Below are 21,669 nucleotides of genomic sequence, written 5' to 3'. Positions count from 1 at the left end.
TAATCTATTACATATTTCCGCTATGTTCATTTTGTAGCTGTGCCTTTTTGCTGCATAATTATTGCCACTGCAGCTTCAGGATCAGGGCACATTTAAGGTCTGGTCGACTTTTACTGTGATAGAGTAGCCTGTCGGAGTGTCCTCCCTCCCGACTCTCCTGCTGGCCTAGGCTCAATTTTTACTTTAACTTAAATACCAACACTAATCACAAGTTATTAGGACCTGTTCAGTACTTGAAGTTTACTTTGTGTTTGTTTGATTCACTTAAGAACTTGTGGGACACGCATTCAACGAAATTGAAAAAAAAGTCCAACATATTGTGCGCAGGCAGCTCACTAGCCACACACTACAGGAGACACACACAGCCAGGAGATCAGTGTTAAAGTGCATTCATGATCCGACACCATTGATTAATAACTACATAAATGTGATTGTCAGTTTGAGTGTGAAAAGTGACAGTCGAGCAGAAAGACACAAATACATACACACACACACACACACACACACACACACACACACACACACACACACTTACACACAAACAGACCACTGTTATATATTTTAATTGATGATGAAGTAGCGACATACAGTCATAGGGAAGATTCTCACTTGTGTGGGTGGCTGTGGCTGAGGGGTAGATCAGTTGCCCTCTAACCAGAAGGTCGGGGTTCAACCCCAGTCTTTCCCATCTGCATGCCATAGCGTCCTTGGTCGAGATGCTGAAACCAAACTAAAGTGCTTTGAGTGGTCTAAATGAAATGTTTTTTTCAGATATGATGACTTGATGAAGAACCTGCCCCTGCCAGAATACTCTGATCCAGAGGGCAACCTCAACCTGGCCTCCCACCTCCCATCTTTCTTCGTACGGCCAGATCTGGGGCCGAGGCTCTGCTGTGCTTATGGTAAGAGGGAAACTGCAGCAGATCTAACAAATCTCTTTACTGGTCATTTTTCATCAATTCACCTATATTATTTGTGTCATGAATGCTCTGCTAATCAGAAACTGAGTGAGGAGATATAAAATAGCTTAAATAATCTGATAAGGTTCCATTTAATATCCCTATCTGCCACTTTTCTTATGAATGAATTATCTTTCCTCCTGTAGGTGTAGCTGCTTCCCAGGACCAGGACTTTGGGACTGCCAACCTCCACGTGGAGGTGTCAGATGTTGTGTCCGTTCTGGTCTATGTAGGAGTAGCTAAAGGCAACGGAGTCCTGTCCAAAACCGGTAAGACTGAAGTCAGAAAAACATTTAAGACTGGATGGATTGACACAAAAGTGATATCTCATGAGACACAATGGTGACCACAGTGGTGAACAGAAGATAAATGAGAACTTAGCCCAAAATTGAAACACAAAAATACAATGAAGTAGTGGCTAGACTGCCTAACTCAGGATAACAGCAGTTTTCACTGTCCAAACCTTTTCTATCAATATTCTGCAAAAATACTAAACATAGATATAAGGTTAAAGTTTGCTTTCTTTCTCAGTATTATTAGAAACTGAACTTGTGTGTCTGTGTGTATGTGTGTAGGAGTGCTGAAGCGTTTGGAGGAGGAGGATCTAGATGAGGCAGTTCGGAGAAGGCTCAAAGACTCCAGTGAGACACCGGGGGCGCTGTGGCACATCTACCTCAACAGGGACACTGACAAAGTCCGGGAGTTCCTGTACAAGGTCAGTAAACTGACAAGCATATTTAACAAGTGCTCCAGCTTTAATTGAAAATGTTGTGAAATTCAGTGCAAGTTCTGACCTATACCTTCCCTCCCAAACCGCCACCTCAGCTCTGTAAGGAGCAGGGATTGGACGTTTCCCCGGACCAGGACCCAATCAGAGAGCACGGCTGGTATCTGAGCAGGAAACAGCGCCAGCGGCTGCAGGATGAGCATGGAGTTCAGGGCTGGACTGTAGTTCAATTCCTGGGCGACTCTGTCCTTATACCAGCAGGGGCTATGCACCAGGTATGCAGTATATTGACACATACTCACAGATCACTGTCAAGATACAGAAAAAGTACTTCATCTTACTAAAATGTGACATACACTGTCTGTCTGAATTGTTGTTTGGTATGCTGTTTATGTTTGACTGCTAGAGACTGCTCTCCATTTGACCCTACAAAAAGTGCACTCTACACTCCTGTCTTGACACATATGTAACTGAAATCAATCTGCTCATATTATATAGCCCCTCTACTGTCAACAAAGTCAATGTACAGAGGCCATCCAACATGGGCCATCTCCCGTTTACATGTATAGTGTGAATCAAAGCCTGAGCCAAAGAGCTCCAACACGTCTCTGAGTCACACTGTTACACTGGGTGACACGTTCATCGCCATGAACTCACAAAGTATATTTTGACTCTGTCCCACACACACATCCTGTTGCCTCTAACTCATAGCACCAAATATGGTCTAATCCACGCTTAGATTAAGTTGTTAAAAACAACAGCATCCACCTGTTTTAGGGAATAATTAAGACTTGAAGTTACTAAATACAATGTAACATTTCATATTGTTGAGGTGTTTTTTGTAACTTCATTTTATTAGGCTATTCCATTGTGCAAAACACAGACTACTTAAAATATCGGTATATGTATTCTGTTAACAACACTAAACCGATCGCTATAGCGTTTTTTAAAAGACCCTCATCCTGCTGAACACTAGGAGATTAGGCTTTTTTATACATAGTGATGTAAGACATTTGAAAATTGCCAGAGAAGCCAGACAGGGTTGAACTGGGCCAGAACATGTGTCCCAGAGAGACTGGGGTATAGTGGTATCTATGACAGTTTGTTAGGACAGATGGATACATTTTGGCCAGTTCATTGGAATAAGGAAGTCAGTGAGATAATTAAAATTGTATCAGATTATGTCTCACATAGAATCATGAGGAGTTGATTAATGAGTGTAGTGGCCGTTTTACTTCATTCCACATTACCAAAGGCAAATTAGACTCGTGTCCAACATATATACCTTGCCTTGTTTTAAAAACCCAATGTTGACAGACAAGTAAATCTTGAAAAAAAGGGTTTATATTCCAGTTCCAGCTCAATTTAGAGACACACCTTATATAGATCCTTTATAGAATTGCAGACGCTGTCTTTTCACAACGTCTTTTCACGCTGTCACAATTTAAGTCTTCTCTATTAAAATATTTTATCTATTAAATAATGAGAATTGAGATCAGGAAGAGACGCAATAAGTTTGGATTTCCATATAAATTGACGAGAATAACATGAACACTGCAAAGTTTTTCACAATCACGTAACCGACATTGTTGTCTGAGAGAACATTACTGGTCACAAATGGGACCCCTCTCAGAATTAATATCAGTAGAGTATCTCCTGCTTCATAATTAGAATGAAAAACCTGACCGATCCAGCTAGGTTTGAGTCTTTAATAACCTTGAGATGAGTTTCCTGAAGATATAATGACGGAAATTAAAAGACTTTAAATGGGTAAATATTTTGCTGCACTTGATCATGTTGTTTATCCCCCTAATTTCCCAGCTGATGCAGGACATATCACCAGGTTCTTTGCAGCTTTTTCCAGTCATATCTTAATCATATAATAGTAGCCTGAAGTAGAAATAGTAGGCTGAAGGGAAAAAAGAATCTGGCTGCTGTTTACATTACATGGAGACTGAGCTGTGTCTAGAGAAAGTATCTTAAATAACAAACACAGAAACAGACGGATAATAAACAAACCCCCTCACACAGGGGCTCTGAGCTGGTCTTCCCTCAAAAGGAGACTGCTCCCTGACTACATGAGCCTAACACTAACATGTAACTCTTCCAAACAATCCTCACCCAGGTCATGTTCAAGTTACCAAAATAGAACTAATGAACCAAATCCCCTCATGCAATATCTACTAGCCCTGCCCTTCTCAAGTCACTATCGAGCCATCTGGGCTTTAATGATGACAGACACTGTCATCAGCTGTAGTGGCTAGCTGTTATATTAGCTTAAACAACTTTGTCATTGTTACCCTTATAGTGAAATAATGTTGACTCATTCTTGAGGTTTCTTTAAAGATGTATGTCTTCCAAAGGAACCTGTGGGTTTTTGGTTGGTTGTGGTCTTTTTAACGGGATCGTAACAATATGAAACATATCATTTTGTAAAATACAGAGCTCTTAGTTTTGGGGCAGATCTCATAAATTAACTGAATTTATATTAAAACAAATTTCAAACTGACAACATTTCAGATTTCTATTATATTTTGTATATATTAAAATTAATAATTTGTAATAGTTTACATACCTTACCTTACATGTCTCTCCTCTCTCCTCTCTTAGGTCCAGAACCTTCACAGCTGTGTGCAGGTCATTAATGACTTTGTGTCTCCTGAGCACGTGGCCAACTCCTACCATCTGACCCAGGAGCTGCGGCCCAGTAAAGAGGAGGTCAACTATGAGGATAAACTACAGGTGATACACAGCAGTTCAGGCAACAGTATATTATTAAATATCCTTTATGCCATATTTGACCAGCTGCTCATAATAGTCACATTATCATTAATAATCTTAGTTTGGCAGTGCAGCAGTTAATACTCAGAAACTTATCCCATGTCTTTTCCATCACTCTAATTAGAGTTGATTTTTATGATAACCTGGTGAATCAATATTTGTGTGTGGGTGTGTGTTTGTGGATAAAACAAGGAGAGACAAAATGGCACAGTGAGTCATCTTCAGTGATGTATTTGAGATGTCGAGTGTGGCTGCTCAGTAAACACACCACACACACTCAGGCTGTAAATGAGATGCGTCACCCTCCATCTTCTGTCTGTCTGTGCTCTAGCAGTGTACACACACACACACACACACACACACAGGCTGCTCTGGGTAGGAGAAGTGTTCAGCTCTATTTGGTTCTACTTAACAACACATCAAGCATCTGGTCATTGCTGCAGGATCATTAGTACCACACATTATTTGTGTATCAACACTAAATGATCTGCTCTGTCTGTCTGTCTAGATGTGCACATATAAACCATCATTTTTTTACTTTTGTGCAGTGTTGAAAAGTCCCTAGAAATAGGGTATTTATCCTTAAGGTCATGTTCAGTTATTCAGTAGTTATGTAGTAAACAACTGAAATCCGAGCCTGCTCCAGAAAATTACACAAAAAACAAAAGTCTAGTTAGTTATGAAACTGTTATGGAATCAGCTCAGCTGTTAAACCCTTGTCCCTCTTCATCCTCAGGTGAAGAACATCCTGTTCCACTGTGTGAAGGAGGCGGTGAACTCGCTGAAGAGGAGCAGCTCTGAGGAAGACAATGAGGAGGATAACTCATGACACCCATTGGCCTCATCCACACCTTCCAGAGAGAGACACCACTCCCATCAGCACCTCCCCCCTCACCACGCCCTCCACTTCACATGGAGGTCTGTGTCACATGACCACAAGAGGTGGTTGGGTCGGAGCTGGTCATGTGAGCTCCACCTGTCTTACTCATCCAAGTGGACAATAAGAAGCACGCCCATCTCAATCTTCATCAGCCCAAACCTTGAGTGCCAAGAGGAGAACAACAGAAGAGCAGAGGCCTCTGGACCGACAGGGATCTAACCTCCACACACCTCAGTGGGAGCACACTGAACACAGGCAGGACCGAGGACCTGTGTGGACGAGTGGGAGGGTTGTTAAAGCCACTTCAAACCTCCACTGTAACACAACCCAACTGATTAGTGTGACAGTTTGACGGTGCATCATGCTAAGATCCAGTCGCCATGGAGACTGGGACTGTCCTGTAAGCAGCAGTGATGATGGAGACTGAGAAGACGCACTGAGCCCAAGCTGCTCTCTGTAATCTGCTGTGGAATTAAACGGCCAGGAGGTTTAATCCCTGTCTGTAGCTGGCCACACAACGTCTTGGACAGAAGATTTCGCTGATCACGACAGCATCACCAGCAGCATCAGGATCAAACTATCATCTCTGATGTTAAAAAAATAAAAAATAAAAATAAAAAAAGGATTCTAGGGGGAATAATGCAAAACATAAATCTCAGATATTTAGTCAGCAGTGTCTGCTGCTCCCTCTTTACCTGTCTCATCTGTAACGTGTCTGGTCTTGTCCTTTGTCTAGTTCTGTCTGTCTGTTGCTGTTTTGTTCTTCATTTTCTGTTTCATACCAACATTGTTTTATTTCCTCTGTGAAGATGTATTTATTTTATAGCTCTGTGATGATGCAGTGTTATTGAGATATAAAGCATTCATATAAATGTGATCTGTACAGTTTCTCTTTTTCTTTTGATATGTGGTTTTCAGTTGTAAAACGGCTCTACTGTGATGGAGGACACACATACATTCACACACCACGCACACAAACATACACAGAGACACCCACACACACACTCACACACCAGCTATTGCCTGTAACTTTGGGAAATGTTGATGCTCTACAGTCCTCATGCCATAAATACATTTTTGAAAATGAACTGCCAAACTATTGTAAAGTCTGTGTAAAGTTGTATTATGTAAAGAAAAAACAAAATGACTTATACACTCAGCATTTTATGAAAAAGTATTCTCTGTAAAATGGAGACATTTACAAAAAAGATGTAATTTATTTAAGAAAATAATTGTCTTGTTTTTTGTTTTGTTAAGATTTACTATAGTGAACCTTTGAAGTAAAAGTAAAATAATGAAAAACTTAACTGTAATGTGTAAATATATACTTTCACTGAAGTATTTTTTTAAAATATGGCTTGCTTCAATTTCAAATTTTAAAGTGCAAGTGTTAAATGCTTTGTACATTGAAGTTCAAAAGGGTTTTACATTTTCCATTAAAATGGATTTATCAAACGTTTGGTGTCATGGTTTTGATGCTGAGGCTCCGTACACATTCTGACTGAATGTGAAGACATTTAAGGAATGAATTGAAGAGTTAATAAATGTCTCTCACTGTGAGTTTGCTAATTCTTTGTTTCATTAATTGTATTAGACGACAGTAGTAGACTTAAAAATGATATGAATCGATTGAAAAATCCAGAACCACTCTGACAACAAAGTCACAATTCACTTCTCTGAAAGTCGCTCCTTTTCAGTCACTTTTATTTGCCTGTGCTGCGTCATAAGAATTAAATAACTGAACAGAATTAGAATCAGTGTAGCATCAATAATGAATAGGTAAAAGAAAGGATTGCCTGATAATCAAGTGACAGATAAATTATCCAATCAGTACATCCCCTCCTTAACATAACTACATTTGTTTCAAGCAAGGCAAATAAATAAGCGGTTACACTGTGTGTGTAAACATCCTCACCGAATTAAATTTAGAGTAGATGTGAAATTAATTTGAGGCTCCAGCACACGGAGGTATTCAAGTACAAGTCACCATTTGTGTTAGACCGAAGCTCAGCAAGGAAACACTAACTTTGAAGAAACCCAGTTGACACGATGACCTCAGGCTCATTAACTTGATATTAAACTTTGTAATATGTCTTTGTAGACAGAGGCGAGTGTTACTTAATTGTTTGGATGACAACAAGCATGGACTTGTGGACACAACAGTTGTTTCAAAGCAATAATGGGAACGTGTATTGGAATTTGCATTGCCTCATTATTTCCACTAGATGATGCTGTAATTCCATGTTAGTTGTGTTTCCAGTGATGGTGACTACTCTCTTCACTTGTGGTAGACTAAAAATTAAAGTAAAAACAGATCACATTAACAAATCAAAACCAGCTTCACCTCCTGTCAATGCAGCACCTTTGAGATCTGTTAATAAACCTCATTATTCAGAAAGCTGGAGGAGGTCTGAGGAGGAGGTGCAGGTTTCCACATTGTGAATTCACTCGTCTGCAATGAGATGCAGCATGTATACAAATGCTAACCCTGTACAGTGGCTCTGCAGTTAGAGATCAGAATTTTTTTCCAGAAATTGTGGTCACAAATAATTTGTCACATTTCTAAACAAGGCCCTGGACTAGAAATCATACATTAATGCATCAGTGTACAGATGTTAGAAGCAATGCATCACAAGTTCATCTTAAATTTAATAGTGTGCACACTTATTTACCCAGGTCTGAACTGTAATGCCCCTCCACTGATGTGAATCTGTGAGCCTTTCCCACTCAATAGATTTGTGTAAACGCAGTCATGAACTGGATGATGTGAAGTTCCCCAGACCGGCTCATGGTTTCCTTTTCTCCTTCTCCACAGAAGAGCTCTGGTCTGTGTGCTCCTGGGCCAGAGCAGCATCCTGAGCCCTCTTCTTACTTTTCAAAACACACACTCACATCTCACACTTTTACAATCTTCTACACATTGGAGGTTACTGCGCCAGCACTGGTCCATGCAGTCTGCAGTAAAGTCTCCATCGAGGAACGTTCTGCCCCAAAAGTCAATATCACTCAACCTTTTTGAAGTGAGTTTATCTGCATATTCCCGTTGTGAGATAGACTTCACTGGTTTACTTTGCATGTAGTAAGAAGGAGATGGACTCATGGGAATAACTCAGTGATGGTTCTCCCTGCATACTGGGAGTGAGGCAGTTGTGGCTGGTGTAATGAAATACCAGTTTCTCAGGGCAATGCAGGGAGCCATTCTGAGATACCTCACTCACACCACAGCGGTGACCTGTAGTTTTGAAAGTCTCTGGCTGCCACAGACATGAATGGATAATATTAAACTTACCTTTCCATTCTTCATTGAAAGCTACTTACAGTAATTTGAAGGTTTAATTCAGAGAATCAAGTTCTCCATCCTTTCCGTCCTTACTCCCTCACCAGGTCACTAAGTATCTCACAGTCTCTGATTAAGACCCTTTTTGGTGCTGTGATTTTCAGATATGTTCCATTTATTGCGGAGACCCTGCTACCCGGCCATTAGGACCTCTCGTTGTCTCGCCAACCTGCTGGCGTTCATAATCACAGGCCGTGACATGTAACACATCAGCGTTGGCGTGTGTCCCACCACACCAGCTATCATCCCTTTAACTCATACATCTGGCTCCGTGACAGCCTCCACTGCTGGCATCGAGGTGAGTAAACAGCCCCCCCGTTCTGAGCTTACACCATTTATCCTGAATGCCAAGAGTCATACGATCTGGTGGAGTCTTGAAGAATGAGCTGGACTCAAAGGAGGTGATGGAGCACAGGTGTGCAGGTGAGTTGGCAGGAAACAGTATTAAACAGTCCAGACACCATACACACAGACACAGACACACACACACACACACACACACACACACACACACACACACAGGACCAAGGTCATAACGGGGAAAAACACACAAGAGGTGGAGGAAAAAATGTCAAGAAAGTGGGAACAAAAAAAATCCTGACACTTTGCCTTGTTTGGCTGCAGTTACAGCCAGTTAGAATATGCAAACATTAACATAACACAACATGACATCACATAGTATAAGAGATGAGAAAAGCCTGCTAGAGTAAATGCAATATACTAGTCTTTCTTTACCTCGGTTGTCTGCGTGTTGATTTATTCTAAATTAGAGATGAGCCGGACTGGTACAATTCAAGTATTTATTGAGACGCAATGAAAGATGAACAACATAGCTCTGGGCAATTATCACAGCCTAGGCTAAATCAGTTAGCAATAGGTAGTTAATAATGAACCCGAACAGAAGGGGTTTGATATAATTTTAACATTAGATTTAATGTGATTGATTTAAAATATTGGAGGAGAGTCACCGAAAATCACTTTGGTTCTCCCTTATTGGTCCACAGCTGTAGTCCACCGCCTCTTGTCATGGAATCCAGGAGACAAAAAGCCGTTTTCCATGACACTCCTTCTACTCTGATAGTTGCTAAGCAAAATATTCTCTTCATGAAAGGCCTTGACACAGCTGATGCCATGTGGGCCATCGGAGAAAGGAATATGATGTTCCTGCTATATCCAAACAATGTCCTGTTGGTGGATCCTCGAAATCAAAACAACAAAACAAAACAATGTAAACAAAGTCACTATGTCCGACCTCCAGAACTTATCAGACAGCTGCTTGAAATCTATGTGATGTGAATTAATCTAAGGGTATAATGGTTTAATACCAAAAGTTAGAATTCAGAACAATTATAAGATTAATTATTAACACTAGGCAGCAAGGGTTATTTATAAATCATTTGTGTGAAGGTCTTATCTGGCTCAAACTGCTTCTCTCTTTATTGTAAAGAGTTCTGTCAAACAGAGACTATAGGTAAAATATTGAAATCCTTACAGGTATAATGTAACACATATGCAGTGATTTTGTTGGGAAGTGATGGTTTAAAGACAACTGTGATCCATGTAGTGAAGCTTCTGGCTGTTTGTGTGTTGAGCTCATAGTGACTGTTGGGAGACAAATGGGGTATTTGGTTTAGTTCCATTCAAGGTCCTGAGATGTGGATCAAGTGGTGAAACTTTTCTCTAATTCTAGTCTGCATGCCGAAGTGTCCTTGGGCAAGATGCTGAACCCTATATTGTACCTCTTCTTAGAGGGCTGCCCACAGATACACACAGTGTGTTTGTGTGTTTGTGTGAATGTAAAACTGTGGCGTAAAGATGACTGGGACGTACAGCACAAACTGATCTTTTGTCTGAGAAATTGTTACACAAAACGTTATCCTAAATCACTAATCTCCCTCCAGTTCTCTTGTCAGGTTCAAACTGTATATATTTTAATTTCATGTTTGTCTTTGAGTTGAAATTACAGCATTTAGCTAAAATGACCAGCAGTTGTAATGTATTTAGCAGACAGGGATGGGACCCGGCCTGTTTTTTGTCCAATTTCATGTTTTCTCTGCTGGGACCTGTTTCCTTTGACAAACTGGAGGTCACCTCTGGCCGTCTTGTGCATGTGTGTGTGTGTGTGTGTGGGGGGGGGGGGTTGTGTGTGTGGGAGAGAAAAGAGAAAAGGGAGAGAGAGAGAGAGAGAGAGAGAGAGAGAGAGAGAGAAGCCGGTGCTGACGTGAGTAATGCCGGGATCAGCTCCCATTCATGCCTCCAAAGCTGAACTGGAAACACACATATTATCCTGCTGTCCATTATATAAGCTGAAAATGTGCCTCCTGGCAATCTGTGTGTGTGTGTGTGTGTGTGTGTGTGTGTGTGTGTGTGTGTCTGTGTGAGACAGGTTAACTGGAGTACACTGAGGCAGAAGTTCACCACTGAGTTCAGACTGAGGTCACCCTCTCTCCTCCTCCTCCCTCACTTTTTTCTGTTTGTCTCTGATGCTCCCTCTTCCTTTGTTTTCTTGCCCTTGTTTATTTTTATTTTTCACATTTTACTTATTTACTCTTCTTTCTTTATTTTGTCTTTCTTTCTTCGTCCTTTCCTTCTTTCTTTCTTTATTCTTTCTTTCTTTCTCCTATCTCTGTCATTCTTGACCTCTCTACCTCTCTCAGCATTAATGGCTTTTTAACAGGATTCATTGTTTGCTGACTGCTTGTTTTCTAACCACAACAACTCAGGTGTGTGTGTGTGTGTGAGTGTGTGAGTGTATGTGTGTGTGTGTGTGTGTGTGTGTGTGTGTGTGTGTGTGTGTGTGTGTTTGTGCGTGTGTGGCCCGTCTTCCGGGAGTACAATAGATGAAGTGCCTTCAGGGTTCAGCTGTAGGTCAGGAGTAATGTAATTCCACCTACACACAACCTACTGCTTTCCAAGATTGCACTTTGGTTGTAACGTTTAAATTTCATGTATTTAACTGTGTCATCAGATTCAAAGCTCAATTTAAAATATTTCACAAGAGTATTTTAGAGTTTAATTACCACACTAGCCTGATAAGTGATAATGATTTGGATTCATCTTCGATACATTGTTTTTCTGACTTTTCTCTTGAGAGAGAGTGTGTGTGTGTGTGTGTTTGTGTACGTGTACGTGTGTGGGTGTACGTGTGTGTGTGTGTGTGTGTATGTGTGTGTGAGAGAGAGAGACACGGACTTGTTGCAGCAGTCAGTGTGTACAAACAGAAACTGTTCTTCAAAGTGAAAAGACGTGTCATAAATCGTGTGTGAGGACAGGAGGCAGCTTCCTGCTGCTCCTCCCTGTCTGAGGCTCAAAGTGGAGCCACACATGCAGGACAATAGTCCACACTGGGTTCCACATGTACCTGTAAAGAGGATCACACCACTTCCGCTGCTTCTATTGTACATATACAACCGTGAACTGGATAACAACTACAGTATAACCACAGTAACGTGTAGAGAGCGTGGATTACTCTCCTACAGGGGGCTGTGGTGAACCAGTGCTTAGAGAACAGTAGGATCCCTCTGAATGGACAGGAGCAGTGATGTGCCTCCAACAGATCAGGCTGCTACAAACTAAACGATTTATTGCTTTTTTTTTTTAAATCCCTCTCATAAACAAGAGACAAATAAAACACCACAAGACAGAAGTAGTAGCACAGCTCCATTCATTGCACCAGCATTAGAGGCCCCAATTTCAAAACAAGGAAATAAACATACAGCGGTGGAATGAATAAAGTACACATACACAAGTAGGGAATGGAACTCAGCCAAAAATTGAGGTAGTTTTGTTCAATTATATGCTGCATTCACTACCACTACATTTCATAGGGAACTAGAATGGCAGCACAGCATTCTCCTTAAACTCAGTCAACCTGCACCAAATTGCAAAAAACTTTTATAGAAATCAGTCCCCTAAATATGTCAGATTTTTTTTTACCTCTAGATCCATGCATTAAGTCCTTGGAAACCTCGTGAAAACATTTCCTGGAACTGGCCCCTGATCTGGATCCTGACCAACATTTTATTGTTTCTTCAACCAAGTTTTGTGGAAATCCCTTTAATAGATTTTGCACAATCCTGTTTACTAATTTACAAACAAGCAGATGGACAGGGGTGAAAACATAATTTCCTTGTGATTTTAATACTTTTTATACTTCTGTGCTTTTGCCTAAAGACCCAGTGAAACATAAAAGGTTGAATCCTCATATTAACATGGGTCCAGTAAGAACGTGAAGCTAAAGAAAGTTATGATTTTGATTGGTGTTTATGTTTGTCCTGTTACAGAGTTGACAAATAAATGAAAAGTCATGAGGACAGCTCTGTGGTGTTGACACGCTCTCCTCACCTCCCGTCATCTGATGGAGAATGAGTGGGAGCCCCGGCGGTGAGTCATCAAACTGTTGAGACCGTTTTACTGGAGGAGAAAGACAGAGATTTAGATGTAGAAAAAACATACATTTGAACTTCTACCTAATATGACTACTTTCATATTCTAGAAGTGCTTTTACTTAAATGTAAGATTTAAGGGCTTTGAATGTCTGGTTCTTAGTCTTCCACGCCAATCCAGGAACCACCAACAGCCAATCATATTTGCCGTAGTTTACCGTGCTCCCAGGGCTTATACTGAATTTTTAAAGGAATTCCCTGAGTTTTTATCAAACTTAGTCCTAAAGACCGATAAAATTATTATTGTTGGTGACTTTAATATTCATGTTGATAATAATAAAGATTGCCTTAGCGTAGCATTTATTTCAATACTAGACTCTATTGGTTTCAGTCAGTGTGTGCACAAACCTACTCATTGTGGTAACCACACACTTGACCTTGTATTATCGTACGGTGTCGCAATTGAAAATTTAACAGTACTTCCGCGCAATCCAGTTCTATCAGACCATAATTTAATAACCTTTGATTTTTCAATAACTGAATATATGCCACTAATAAAAAATTCATTTTCTAGATGTCTACCTGATAGTGCTGTAGCTAAATTTAAGGAAATAATCCCAATTACATTTAAACCCGTATTAGCAGTAGATATAAACAACAAATTCTTTAAAACCCTGAGCTCCATTGAGATCGACCACCTCGTCGATAGCTCTGCAGACTCATTACGATTAACATTAGACTCAATAGCGCCTCTAAAAAAGAAAAATGTCAAACATAGTAAATTAGCTCCGTGGTATAATTCCCAGACAAATGAGTTAAAACAATTATCAAGAAAACTAGAAAGGAAGTGGCGCTCCAGCAACAATGTTGAAAACCTCATAGACTGGAAGAATAGTGTTAAAGAATATAAAAAGGCTCTCCACAAAGTAAGAGCCGCCTACTATTCAAAACTAATAGAAGAGAATAAAAATAACCCCAGGTTTCTCTTCTGCACTGTAGCCAGGCTGACAGAGAGTCACACCTCCACCGAACCCAGTATTCCTCCATCCCTAAATAGCAATATCTTTATGACCTTTTTTAATGATAAAATTCAAACTATTAGAAATAAAATCAACCATCTCCTGCCCTCAATTGGCACTAATACCCTCCCAGCAACAGAGATCTCAGAAACGGCTGAGAATCCTACCCATTACTTAGACAGCTTCTCTCTGATCACCCGTGATCAGTTTACCAAATTAATCTCAGGTTCTAAACCAACAACCTGTATCTTAGATCCCATTCCTACCAAATTACTTAAAGACATTCTGCCCCTAATTGATAGTTCGTTACTTAACATTATCAATCTGTCATTATCATCAGGTTATGTACCACAGTCTTTTAAAATAGCTGTCATCAAACCCCTACTCAAAAAACCCACCCTAGACCCAGAGGTTTTAGCCAATTACAGACCAATATCTAACCTCTCCTTCATTTCTAAAATCTTAGAAAAAGTGGTAGCCAATCAGCTGTGTGAGTTTCTCCAGGAAAATAATATATATGAAGACTTTCAATCGGGGTTTAGAGCCAATCACAGTACAGAGACAGCCTTGGCAAAAGTCACTAATGACCTTTTAATAGCCTCAGATCAGGGACTTGTGTCTGTCCTCGTTCTGTTAGATCTCAGTGCAGCATTCGACACAATTGACCATCAAATTTTATTACAAAGACTAAAACAGTTAATTAACAATAATGGAACCGCCCTTAACTGGTTTAAATCGTATTTTTCTGATCGCTCCCAATTTGTGCAAATTAATGATGAGTCATCTGTGCGCACCAAAGTTAATCATGGTGTTCCACAGGGCTCTGTGCTCGGCCCAATTTTATTCTCATTATATATGCTTCCACTAGGAAACATTATCAGGACACACTCGGTAAATTTCCACTGCTATGCGGATGACACCCAGTTATATTTGTCAATAAAACCTGAACAAAGTAATCATTTAACTAAACTTCGAACATGTCTCAACGACATAAAAACCTGGATGACCCGCAATTTTCTCTTATTAAACTCAGACAAAACAGAGGTTATAATACTTGGCCCCAAACACCTTAGAGATGCATTATCTAATGATATAGCTGCGCTAGACGACATTGTCCTTGCTTCCAATGAAACAGTCAGGAACTTGGGAGTGATCTTCGATCCTGATTTATCCTTTAATAGTCACTTAAAACAAATTTCCGCTTTTTTCCACTTGCGTAATATTTCAAAAATTAGACATGTCCTTTCACAAAAAGATGCAGAAAAACTTGTCCACGCCTTTGTTACATCGAGACTGGACTATTGTAATTCATTATTATCAGGCTCCAGCAGGAAGTCGTTAAAGACTCTACAGCTTGTCCAAAATGCTGCAGCACGTGTCCTGACGAGAACAAAGAGAAGAGAGCACATTTCTCCAATATTAGCATCGCTACACTGGCTTCCAGTTAAATCTAGAATAGAATTTAAAATTCTCCTCCTCACCTTCAAGGCCCTTAATAATATAGCGCCTTTATACCTTAAAGAGCTGTTAATACCTTATAAACCCACTAGAGCACTCCGCTCCCAGAATTCAAGCCTACTTGTCGTCCCTAAATTCTCTAAAAGTAGAGTAGGAGCCAGAGCTTTTAGCCATCAAGCCCCTCGGCTGTGGAATAATCTACCACTTTCAGTTCGGGAGGCAGTCACCATCTGTTCGTTTAAAAGTAGGCTCAAAACCTTCCTTTTTGATAAAGCTTATAGTTAGAGCTAATTAGTGCGCCAGAACGTTACTTGTTCTATTTTATGACACATGACACACGGAGCTTCTCTTTCCAGCTTCTCCTTCCTCTTCTCCATCCCTATCCCCCTTCCCCGGAATCCGTTTGCTTTATCACCCGCAGATCCAGGGCCTCTGTGGCCGCACCATGGATTACGGTTTGTGGATCGCGCACCGGGGGTCGCGGTGTTGGATCCAGTGTGGCGGATTCTGAGTCATGTGGGCTGATCGTGGTGCTGGTGGCGGACCCTGTGTCGCGTTGGCATTGGGCACGGGCGGTGGACCAGGACCGCAGTGGTGGCTTGTGATGGGTCCTCCTGGTGGGCGGCGGTGGACGGTGACTGAGGACTGAAGTGGCGTCTGGTCTGGATGGTGGATCGTGGTCTAGATGGTTGCTGAGCATGGACTGTGCTTCATCAATGCTGCTAGAGACTTTGATTATTGATGATGTTCTCCTGCACGTGGCATCTTTTGCACTTCTGTCCGTCCTGGGAGAGGGATCCCTCACATGTGGCTCTCTCTGAGGTTTCTACATATTTTTACCCTGTTAAAGGGTTTTTTGTAGTTTTTCCTCACTCTTGCTGAGGGTTAAGGACAGAGGATGTCACACCCTGTTAAAGCCCTATGAGATGAATTGTAATTTGTGAATATGGGCTATACAAATAAAATTTGATTGATTGATTGATTGAAAATTTGAAGGGCTGCTAACAGAAATAAACATCATTGGATTCAGTCTTTTAAAGGAGTCCGGTTTTAGGGCCTGCGAAAGGCTCCAATGTAGTTTTAGAGACAACAAAAGAGTTTGTCAGCCAACAATAATTCACCCTTATCTTACTTCTACTATTCCTCACACTAATCCCCCTGTTCCCCAACAGTCCTGTTCCTAAACCTTCCATTACGAAACACGATACTTTCGTTCATTAGACCCTCAGCTGAAAGAAGAAACCCCTCAGTTTGAGACACCCAAACATCTCATTATCAATTTGTTGTCTGAGATAAGCGTGATGACCTCAACATGACATCATCTGAGTTCACTTCTCAGTGATTAAAAAAATCAGGGGACTGCCCCTTTAATGATTGAAGCAAATCTCCTACACGCTGCTTCAAAACACGTCGGCCAGTTGAAACAGCTCCCTGCTGCAGCTCAGAGTTCAACATCAGACAGATGCACAGTCCTCCCTCCCTGCTTCCTCCATCAGATCCCTGTGTGTGGAGTTCGCAACCTCCTGCTGTGTCTTCACCACCGTGAACTCTCTCAGGGCTTGTTGTGTGTGTGCGCGTGTGTGTGATTGTGTGTGTGTGTGTGTGCAGCATACCTCCATTTGGCAAGCTGAGGTTTGCTCCCAGTAAAAGTGGACCACAGGTGCTTGTCTCTCACACCTCAACAGAAAGCTACTCAAGACTGATTTCTGACCTCGCTCTCACATTCCCGCTGACTGTTGGTTAATTCTACTGGCAATTCTACACAAAACCTGCATGAAATTGCATGTACCTGAGTAACTGAGGGTATTTGAGCGCCTATAGTTATGAGATTCACATTCTAGCAAGGAAGATGTTAAAAGGCAAGATGGTTCCAAACAGGAACCTTGTCACCCACTGAGCGTAGTTACTAGTAAAGGGTGATGTGAATTTGGACACATGGACACACTTTTCCTTTTTAAGACTTTATTCAATATCAGACAAATGTTACATTCATTTAGAAAATAGGGACTGGTAACATGTAAACAATGAAACGGGGTAGAATCCCCTCATGATCAATGAGTGTTGCAATTTATAAAAAGAACAAATGTCAGGTATTGAGTGTTTTGTTTGATATCAAATGATCTAAATGAATCTGCTCGAATGCATGCTTGCATGAATTTGACCTTTTCAGATGAAGCCAAGCAAACACTGGGGCAGGTATGACTGATGCACTGGACCATGCAGAACTAATCTCTGTCTCAATCGGGAATGTATCTTGTGTTTCTTCCTGGTTTTGATGAGGGGGGGTAGGAAACAGTCTTTTAGATAGACGATACTGTACATTTATTTATAGAAAACCTTAAGATGTATCAAGAGCTATATAAGTTAAAGATCTGTCGTTAGGATGGAAAATATTTCACTGCTGAGATTCAAGCCTACTTGTCGTCCCTAAATTCTCCAAAAGTAGAGTAGGAGCCAGAGCTTTTAGCCATCAAGCCCCTCGGCTGTGGAATAATCTACCACTTTCAGTTCGGGAGGCAGTCACCATCTGTTCGTTTAAAAGTAGGCTCAAAACCTTTCTTTTTGATAAAGCTTATAGTTAGAGCTAATTAGTGCGCTCTAACACATGACACACGGAGCTTCTCTTTCCAGCTTCTCCTTCCTCTTCTCCATCCCTATCCCCCTTCCCCGGAATCCCTTTGCTTTATCACCCGCAGATCCAGGGCCTCTGTGGCCGCACCATGGATTACGGTTTGTGGATCGCGCACCGGGGGTCGCGGTGTTGGATCCAGTGTGGCGGATTCTGAGTCATGTGGGCTGATCGTGGTGCTGGTGGCGGACCCTGTGTCGCGTTGGCATTGGGCACGGGCGGTGGACCAGGACCGCAGTGGTGGCTTGTGATGGGTCCTCCTGGTGGGCGGCGGTGGACGGTGACTGAGGACTGAAGTGGCGTCTGGTCTGGATGGTGGATCGTGGTCTAGATGGTTGCTGAGCATGGACTGTGCTTCATCAATGCTGCTAGAGACTTTGATTATTGATGATGTTCTCCTGCACGTGGCATCTATTGCACTTCTGTCCGTCCTGGGAGAGGGATCCCTCACATGTGGCTCTCTCTGAGGTTTCTACATATTTTTACCCTGTTAAAAGGGTTTTTTGTAGTTTTTCCTTACTCTTGCTGAGGGTTAAGGACAGAGGATGTCACACCCTGTTAAAGCCCTATGAGATGAATTGTAATTTGTGAATATGGGCTATACAAATAAAATTTGATTGATTGATTGATTGATATGTAAAATTGTATCTTAACTTTGGTGCCACAGAGAACAGTACAACCAGTAGGACCCCACTGCTGCCCACAGCTTTGTATCAGCATTCTCACACATGCTTAGATATTAAAGTCCATCTTGTGTCCACCTCCAGTCTTAGAGACTGCTGCTCCGGCAGTTTGTTCTCCTGGTGGATTGGACTTGAACCTGAGCCATTCGATTTTTCGATGCTAGTGGGTCACACCTCTGGAACTCCACCACATCTGGAGTTCAATGAACTGTGAGTAATCTGGCTAGTTCATCTGAAACGTAGAGTCTATCTAGTTCTCTGTAGAATCCCAAACAAATACAACCTCTGCAATTAATATGATGGATTGACCACATTTAGTACTTGATTCTGTACAAGTACTTCACATCTCTGCAGTTTGTTTTGCAAAGTAGAAATACTTTCTACAAGATCTGAAAAAAACACTCAGGTTTTCTTTTTCTGATGACTGCAGACACTAAGTCACTAATCACTGATCTCAAGTCATTTGGAAAGAGAGAGAGAGAGAGAGAGAGAGAGAGAGAGAGAGAGAGAGAGAGAGAGAGAGAGTGTGTGTGTGTGTGTGTGTGTGTGTGCTGGGGGTGGGGGGGGGGGTAGATATGACAGAGGAGGGGGTGAGAGAGGTAACAGGGTTAACAGGGCAGTGGGCATTGGATGTTGGGTGGGGGGTTACGGCTACGTGGAAAAGGCTGGGGTAAGATTGGGGTGAGGGTTTAAGTTGAGGCCAGAGGGGATAGAGAGGAGAGAAGTGTGTGTGTGTGTTTGTGTGCATGTGCATGTGTGTGTGTGTGTGTGTGTGTGTGTGTGTGTGTGTGTGTGTGTGCTTGTGTGTGTGTGCGTGCGTGCGTGCCTTTGTGCGTGTGTGTGTGTGCGTGCGTGTGTGCTTTTGTGTGTGTGAGGGTTTAAGTTGAGGGCAGATGAGAGACTGCCTGTGTGTTTCTGTCCTCTGCGCGACCCTCTCTACTTCTACAAATGGACGAGAGGCTCCCATCTTAGCATGTGTCAGTGTTTGTGTGAGTGTATGTGAGGGGGGGACAAAGCAGTACAGGTGGGAGCATTCAGTTAGTGAGCACAAGCATTTCTGGAGCTGAATCCTAAAAACGAATAAAGCTGCGATCCAACCCATCACACCCGTAATTGTTAGTGTGTATGTGTTTGACCAGTGATGTTGGTCCTGCTGCATTCAGACAGTTCACAACAGCAGAGTGTTCGGTTGTTCAGGTGAGGGGTGTGGCAGGAGGCAGGAGGCAGGAGGCAGGAGACAGGAGGCAGGAGGCAGGAGGCAGGAGGCAGGAGGCAGGAGGCAGGAGGCAGGAGGCAGGAGGCAGGAGGCAGGAGGAAGGATGTAACATAATGATTACCCTGTGGAGATCCTGTGTTTTTGTTGACACTACATCGACAGCCCTTATCACCAAAAGCTCTCCTGACATCTTCGCTTGTGTTTCCTTCATGCATGGCTCCTCTTTGTGTCCTCATTCTGACATCCTCTGGAGTTCTTACTGGGGGGGATGGCTCTGGAAACTCTGGACATGTGCCTTCTAACATCCAGCCCGTCCAGAGAATGTCTTGAGATTCTCTAGATATTATCTGGAGTTTGTTAGGATTTCAAATTCTAGCTGGTATTTGGGTCTGACTGAAACTATTTGCTACTAAAGGGGGGGGAAGCATGATCAGTTTGAACCAGATATAAGGCCTTTATTTAAATGATTTATAAATAACCCTTGCTGCATATTGTTAATAATGAATCTTATAATTGTTCTGAATTCTAACTTTTGGTATTAAACTATTATTCCCATAGAGTCATTCACAAATATGTTTCAAGCAGCTGTCTGATAAAGTTCTGGAGGTCGGACACAGTGACTTTGTTGACATTGTTTTGTCTCGTTGTTTTGGTTTCGAGGATCCTAATGTTTACATCAACAGGACATTGTTTGAATATAGCAGGAACATCATATTCCTTTCTCCAATGGCCTACATGGCACCAGAGGTGTCAAGGCCTTTCATGAAGAGAACATTTTGCTTAGCAACTATCAGAGTAGTAGAAGCGTCACGGAGAGCGGCTTTTGTCACTTCCTGGATTTCTGTGCCAAGAGGCGTGGACATGCCTGTGCACCAACAAGAGAACCAAATTGATTTGCGGTGACTCCCCTTCAATCTTTCATGACCAATCATATTATATCTACTGTTATAACTATATCAAACCCCTTTTGTTCGGGGCCATTATTAACTACCTATTGCTAACTTAATTAGCCTAGGCTGTGATAATTGTCCATAGCTATGTTGTTCAACTTTGATTGCATCTCAATAAATATTTAAATTGGACCAGTCCGGCTCTTCTCATATTTAGGATAAACCAACACGCCTGACAAGTTCAGTACATGTCTGAAAGCAGCTTTTGTTACATGTGGAGGGTAACAATAGAACAAATTTAAATAAAGTTATTTTTAAACATTGTTTACATCAACTACAGCTCCTGCCCTTATTGTCAAAAACTCGTGTATCTCATTGTCTCTCCAAGTTGACATCTTTGTCGGCATCTTATATGTGTACAGCTCTTCTTTTTCATCCTGAGACATTTGTGTTCTACCAGTTTCATCAACACGCCCACTCGCTCTCTGTGAATTCTCCAGCTTCAATATCACAGGGGCTAACCGGAGTCTTAGGTTAAGTGAGGTGTTATGCTCCAAACACCTGGAGCCTAGGGAGATAAGAAATTAAACTCTAGTATAAAGAGTGTGTCATAAAGATGTAGCATAAAACTGGATACAAGTCAGTTTATGAGGCAAACACACAATCTCTTCTACCTCCACAGGATCTCCAGGGCCCAGCCAGAGT

General features: G+C 41.7%; 1 protein-coding gene across 2 annotated transcripts in view; it reads left to right on the top strand.

Annotated features, from left to right (window-relative positions):
• The window catches only part of jmjd1cb (jumonji domain containing 1Cb), a 118,255-nt gene extending 111,348 nt beyond the window's left edge, over nt 1–6,907 (top strand). For both annotated transcript variants that reach the window (XM_062413688.1, XM_062413689.1), the window contains 6 exons: nt 772–902; nt 1,106–1,228; nt 1,535–1,674; nt 1,785–1,961; nt 4,297–4,428; nt 5,204–6,907. In XM_062413688.1, the coding sequence (XP_062269672.1) occupies nt 772–902; nt 1,106–1,228; nt 1,535–1,674; nt 1,785–1,961; nt 4,297–4,428; nt 5,204–5,296 (796 nt within the window). In that variant the 3' untranslated portion in view covers nt 5,297–6,907. The remainder of the gene's footprint in view (nt 1–771; nt 903–1,105; nt 1,229–1,534; nt 1,675–1,784; nt 1,962–4,296; nt 4,429–5,203) is intronic.
• The last annotated feature ends 14,762 nt before the right edge of the window (nt 6,908–21,669 follow it).

This window comes from Platichthys flesus, chromosome 20 (assembly GCF_949316205.1).
Source record: "Platichthys flesus chromosome 20, fPlaFle2.1, whole genome shotgun sequence".
Lineage (NCBI taxonomy): Eukaryota > Metazoa > Chordata > Actinopteri > Pleuronectiformes > Pleuronectidae > Platichthys > Platichthys flesus.
This window is presented reverse-complemented; position numbering and strand designations above follow the sequence as displayed.